The sequence below is a fragment of the Cynocephalus volans genome, chromosome 8, assembly GCF_027409185.1.
Source record: "Cynocephalus volans isolate mCynVol1 chromosome 8, mCynVol1.pri, whole genome shotgun sequence".
In the NCBI taxonomy this organism is placed as follows: domain Eukaryota; kingdom Metazoa; phylum Chordata; class Mammalia; order Dermoptera; family Cynocephalidae; genus Cynocephalus; species Cynocephalus volans.
The window spans coordinates 112554318-112560381 of record NC_084467.1 but is presented as its reverse complement, the minus strand read 5'-3'; the positions used below and the strand labels follow the sequence as shown (position 1 = coordinate 112560381).

Below are 6064 nucleotides of genomic sequence, written 5' to 3'. Positions count from 1 at the left end.
GATGAGAGGGAAGAAAGTGAGTAGAGCCTGGATGGTGTCAGGAGGAGGGTGGACTGCACAGTCTGTGTATAATGACATGGCAGTAGTGTGCTGGTGAATATTTAACAGCCAGGAAAGGTTTAACAACTGGCTCTCCAGGAAAAAATAAGGCCTGATTCACAGTGTTTGCCAATTTCTGAAGGGTAAATACTCTCACCATGACTGATTTCGAGCTATCAAAGTGACGTCACTGAATGTGGAGTTGAGAAGAGATGCACCCAGTGGCTTTTATGTGCTGGTACTGTCCAGCTTCAGCACACCAGCGAGGGATTCCAGGCTGCCACGGGATAGCCCCTTTCGTGGTGACTCACAACTGATCGCCACCAAGTCTTATGAGGTAGGTACCCTGTTACTTCCACCCTATAGAGTAGAAAGCTGAGGATCAGAAGATCAGCTTGCCTGTGGTCACATAGCCATCCGGAGGCAAAGAGGGGATCCAGCCTGGACAGTCTGACTCTAGAGCCCAAGCTTTAAATATGACACTGTCCTCCTGTTTATGACAGGATAGCTGTAAGGAGGGGTGTGGGTTGCCTCAGTGGCATTGCTGTCAAGTTCCAGCCCATTCCCAGGTGGACCTCTGCTCTTTGGCTCTGCCATAGCATGAGCTCCAACAGGGCTGTTTCTCATCCCCATGCATGATGGTGGGACATGCTCTAACAGGCCCTATTTGGGTCCCACTGGCACAGCCAGCAGAGTGGGAGGCAGGAGGAGGCTGGCCCAGAAAGGTCAACTGAGGCAGAAGGCAGCTCATGGGGTGGAGTGGGCACAGAAATGCCCAGGCCTGGAGTCTACCCCCAAAATTGATTTTTCACAGCCCAGAAACTCTATCCAGCACTGAAAACCAATACTAACAGCACATTTCTTCTACTAACAACATATTAATGATAATTTGTTAGAAAATCATTAAACCTGAATATGTGATCTAGAGCTTGAACCAAACAGTGGCTCTGTTGGGGATGGAGAAGAAGGAGGTAAATCAAGAAGACAGAGGGAAGGGGGGAAGGCAGGGCATACTGGAGGGGTTGGGGGTGTGTACTGGAGGGCCTGCATGGTCACGGGAAAACACATGAGACCCCAGGCTTGCACCTGAGACCTGGCACTGTGATCTGCAGTGTGTGTGGTTTGGGGTAGGGTGGAGGGGGGAGGGAATGACCACGTCACTGATAATAATAACAATTACCAAGATTATTGTGCAGGAGTAATTGTAATTATTCAGGTATCTGAGGTTGTGGCTTGTATTACAAGTAATATTTAAATCTTAATCATCAGGGCCGATGGGGGATTGGAGAGGTGAGAACTGATATACAGAGGGTACTCTGGGCTCATTTGGTGGGAGCTCTGTGCCCCTGTGACCTGGCCTCTTGCCACTCACCATTCAGGAGAGCTGCCTTAGAGTCTCACTGTGTGTGTGCATGTGCATGGGCCAGTGTGTGTACACACCTGTGTACACGTGTGCACACGTGTGTGCATCTGCATGCATGTTTCTCAGTGTGCGTGAGTGTGGTGTGTCTCCCCTTCCCTTCCCTCTTCCCATCTAGGGAAGGATCTGGACAGAGGCCAACGGGTGATGGGGATACAGGAGCCAGATAGGAAGATGCTTCTCTATTAAAACCCCAGATGTGCCTGGGGGATTCCATAACAGTCTCTTCCTCTCTGATCCCTGAGGCTGCTGCAGTTAAAAATGGAAATTAATTCAGCTTTGGTCCCATCCCTTTGGAACTCCCTCTGCACACAGTGGGAGCTTAATAAATACTTGATGATGATGGTTCTGAACCTGGGAAGCCAGCAGCTGTTCCCAGCTCTGACTCTCAGAGCCCCATGGAGTAAATCAAGTGGGAAGTGAACAAGAGGGATCTTTGGTCTTTCTGCTAGACCCTCCAGTGACTCCATGCCCAGCTGTCAGGGAAGGGGCTGGAGCCATTGTCCACTTCATGCACCCTGCTTTGGGGAGGCCAGTGCTTCCTTGACGGCTTCTGTCTGGCTCTTTCCCACCCATCACCTGAATAACGTTTATTGAACAACCACCTTGTACTGAGCTTCATAGTGGAAAAGCATCCTCGGAGACAGTATAGGAGCTGTGGGTCAGACTGACCTAGGTTCAAGATCCTAGGACCTTTAATTACAAGCGAGGTGACATTTGACAGGTTATTTAACTTATCTGTGCTTGAGTTTTTCTTTTTTCTGTTTTCATTTGTAAAAGGAGAATGATGACATCATTTTCATAGAGTTGATGTGGGGGTTGGAAATAACAGAGAGGCGCCTGCACACATTGCAGGCGCTCAGTCAGTAGTAGGTTAATTTATCCACCTGGCATCAGGAGGAGTGGATCCCCTCTGCTTCTGTGACCTTGCAGCTGTTACTCAACATCTCTGAGCATCAGTTTTCTCCTTTGTAAAATGGGAACATAATGCCCACCTCCTTGGGTGTTTGGAGGATGTACCTGGATAATATGTGTGAAGCAACCTACCGTCCGTAGATCCTGGCCATTAATACATGCTTGTCTTCTCTCTCCCTGCCCCCTCATCATGGTGCACTGCTCCCCTCCGTAGGAGGCCCTCTGTCCCTCCTCCCCACCGCTCCGCGTGAGCGTACATCCCTTATCGCCGTGGGCTTGCGGATTTCGGCCATACCTGTCAGAGGGAAGAGGGCAGCTGCTCGGCTCCGGGGTGGGGTAGCAAAAACTACAGTTCCCAGCCTTCGCTGCGCTGCCACTGGGGCCGGGAGCGAGGACGGCAGGCCCCGCCTCAGGGGAGGAGCCTATGCGGGGGGCGGAGTTAGGAGGTGGTTGGAGGGTTAAGCCAAGCCAATGGGACCAGCTGCTAATAAGTGGGCTTGGCTTACGATATAACAGTGGCAGGAGGAGGAGAGCAAAGCTATTGAGCCAGCGAGGAGTGAAGCTGAGCCTGGCTTCACACGCTCCTAGAGGACCACCTCCTGAGACAGAGTTCTTTCCCCCTTCTTCTTTCTCCAAGCCTCCCCTGCTGCTCGCCCTCCCTGCCCAATACAATGCATTCTTGAGTGGCAGCGTCTGGACTCCAGGCAGCCCCAGAGAACCGGAGCAAGCCAAAGAGAGAGGACTGGAGCCAAGACACTGGTGGGGGAGCTTGGATGCCTGGCTTTCTTTGAGGACATCTTTGGAGCAAGAGTGGCTTTGGGGTGGGGGGTTGTGCTGCAGGGAATCCAGCCAGGCCTCAAGATGGACACTTCTGGGCACTTCCATGACTCGGGGGTGGGGGACCTGGATGAAGACCCCAAGTGCCCCTGTCCATCCTCCGGGGATGAGCAGCAACAGCAGCAGCAGCAGCAACAGCAACCACCACCACCGCCAGCGCCACCAGCAGCCCCCCAGCAGCCCCCGGGACCCTCACTGCAGACTCAGCCTCCGCAGCTTCAGCAGCAGCAGCAGCAGCAGCCACCGCATCCCCTGTCTCATCTAGCCCAACTCCAGAGTCAGCCCGTCCACCCCGGCCTGCTCCACTCCTCTCCCACCGCTTTCAGGGGCCCCCCTTCGTCCAACTCCACCGCCATCCTCCACCCTTCCTCCAGGCAAGGCAGCCAGCTCAATCTCAATGACCACTTGCTTGGCCACTCTCCAAGTTCCACAGCCACAAGTGCGCCTGGCGGAGGCAGCCGGCACCGGCAGGCCAGCCCCCTGGTGCATCGGCGGGACAGCAACCCCTTCACGGAGATCGCCATGAGCTCCTGCAAGTACAGCGGTGGGGTCATGAAGCCCCTCAGCCGCCTCAGCGCCTCCAGGAGGAACCTCATCGAGGCCGAGCCGGAGGGCCAACCCCTCCAGCTCTTCAGCCCCAGCAACCCCCCGGAGATCATCATCTCCTCCCGGGAGGACAACCATGCCCACCAGACCCTGCTCCATCACCCCAACGCCACCCAAAACCACCAGCATGCTGGCACCACTGCCAGCAGCACCACCTTCCCCAAAGCCAACAAGCGGAAAAACCAAAACATTGGCTATAAGCTGGGACACAGGAGGGCCCTGTTTGAAAAGAGAAAGCGACTGAGTGACTATGCTCTGATTTTTGGGATGTTTGGAATTGTTGTAATGGTGATAGAGACCGAGCTGTCTTGGGGTTTGTACTCAAAGGTAGGGACTGTGGTTTCTCTTTATACCTTGAACAAAAGGAATATATGTAGGTAGGTAGGTAGAGAGAGAGAGAGAGAGAGAGAGAGAGAGAGAGAGAGAGAGAGAGAGAGAGAGAGAGAGAGAGAAGATTGGGAGAGAGAGATTGGGAGAGAGAGATTGGGAGAGAGGTGATGGTGGTGGGGAGAGGCGTTTGCTCAGTTATATTGAACACTAACTTCCCATGGTTTTCCTTCTTGATCCTGGGAGATTTCATTCCTTGCTTCCTTTGGAGGGGGACATCCCCATACACTATGTCTAATTTGCAGACTTTGTGTTAGGGAGGATTGAAGAATCCCTTCTGAGAAGTCGTTTTTCCTCCTAACTCACTCGTGCTAAAGCATAACCCAGCAGCTTAACGCACCAATTAATTACACTCTGCGTTGATGTGTTTGCCAGTTCCTGTGACTTCCCCTCCTCTCCTCCCCTCCCTGCTCTGCTCCATTTTCGCGAGGATAAAAAAGAAATAAATGTCTGGGTGGGGGGTGGGGATTCCATACCGTTGCCCAAGTCCCTACTGTCCCTGTCTTCTCCCTCTCTTTCCAAGTTTCTATTTCCCTCCTCTTCCCGGAGAGATTCGGGGCAAAACAGAAAAGCACCAGTGGCCTGAGTCTCCTGAGGGCATGGCGGTAAAAATGCAGGCGGAGGAAATCAGCGCTCCCTTCCCTTAGGAAAGAGGACTCAGTATCAACCTGCCGCTGCCTCGTAAACATCCCCTGATAAAAATGGCTACAGGTGTTACCTGGGCAGAGCAGATGGGCGCTGCCTTGGTATCAGCCGGGGGGAGCCCTCTCCTTGGGATGCGATGACAGGACTTCCCAGGCGGTCCCCGCGAGCCCGCGCCCCCAGCTCAGCCCCGGCTCTCCCCTCCCACCCCACTCCTCCTCGGGATAAATAAAGATGAGTGTATGTGTGAGTGCGCGCCTGGATGGAGAATGAACGGCAGGCACCAGCTTCAGGGGGAGCTGGTTCCACTGCTCCAGCCTCTCATCCAGCCGCAACACGGAGGAGGGGGCTTCCCTCCTAGAGGGAATGGAGATTGAGGAAGGTGGGTTTCTGTAGGTACTTTGCTTGTGAGGGGCGGGGGTGCGGGGAGCCCTCCTGCTGTGGGCTGGAAGGCTTGGAGACCTGGGGAATCGTTGGACAAGTTTGGCTTTTTTCCCGCTATACCCCTCACCCCCAATCTGTTGGGGTGTGTGTGTGGGGGGGGTATGTGTGTGCACGTGCGTGTGCATGTGTATGCGCCTGCTGGTTGCTTGGATTTCTCTATTTATTGTCATTTGGGGAAGGGGGTGGCTGGGTTGGCCAGCGGGTAGCTGGGAGGGGTTCAGCTGTTGGAGGTTTCAAATAGAGCCTGTTTCAGGCAGGGCACAGCTGCTGCGAGACTGTCACATTCCTTGTTGAAATCCAGCCACAAAAACCTAGGAGGTGCTGATCGGATTTCCCCTATTCCCAGAATCTAGCTTTAATCAGGGGTGGGCAGGCTTGCTGGCTCTCCTGGGAAACGGGTGGGGCAGACCTGTCAGACAATCTGAATAGCCAGAATCCAGACTTTCAGGCAGAGGGTCCTTTAGGACCCTGGCTGCTCGGAGGGGGTTGCCCAGCTGAGGGTAGCACCTGGAAGCCGCCTTAGTCTAAACAGCTCAAGGATGAGCCCCTCAGTGAGCGAGTGGGGTTTCCCCTGGAATCGCAGCTCACTTAGTCATTCCCTGTAATGAGCCTCTGAGTCTGCTGGTCCTTCTGCTCACTGCCTTCTCAGAACTGCCTCTCCTGCTGGAGGCTCTGGGAGATGGGGTTGGCAACCTCTGCAGGGCTGGCTCCCGTTCTGGGCACAGCCCTAGCTCCCTCCAGTCACCCCCTTGGGACCTAGGGCCCTCACTGGGG

At 54.2% G+C, this 6064-nt stretch overlaps 1 protein-coding gene across 4 annotated transcripts in view; it reads left to right on the top strand.

The window, feature by feature from the left end:
• Nucleotides 1-2901: 2901 nt before the first annotated feature.
• Nucleotides 2902-6064, top strand: part of KCNN3 (potassium calcium-activated channel subfamily N member 3) — a 158341-nt gene continuing 155178 nt past the window's right edge. For 3 of the 4 annotated variants that reach the window (XM_063104855.1, XM_063104854.1, XM_063104853.1), the window contains exon 1: nt 2902-4144. In XM_063104855.1, coding sequence (XP_062960925.1) covers nt 3236-4144 — 909 coding nt within the window. In that variant the 5' untranslated portion in view covers nt 2902-3235. Of the gene's footprint in view, nt 4145-5093; nt 5229-6064 lie in introns of those variants that run through there. The other variant, XM_063104856.1, reaches the window with a different exon arrangement.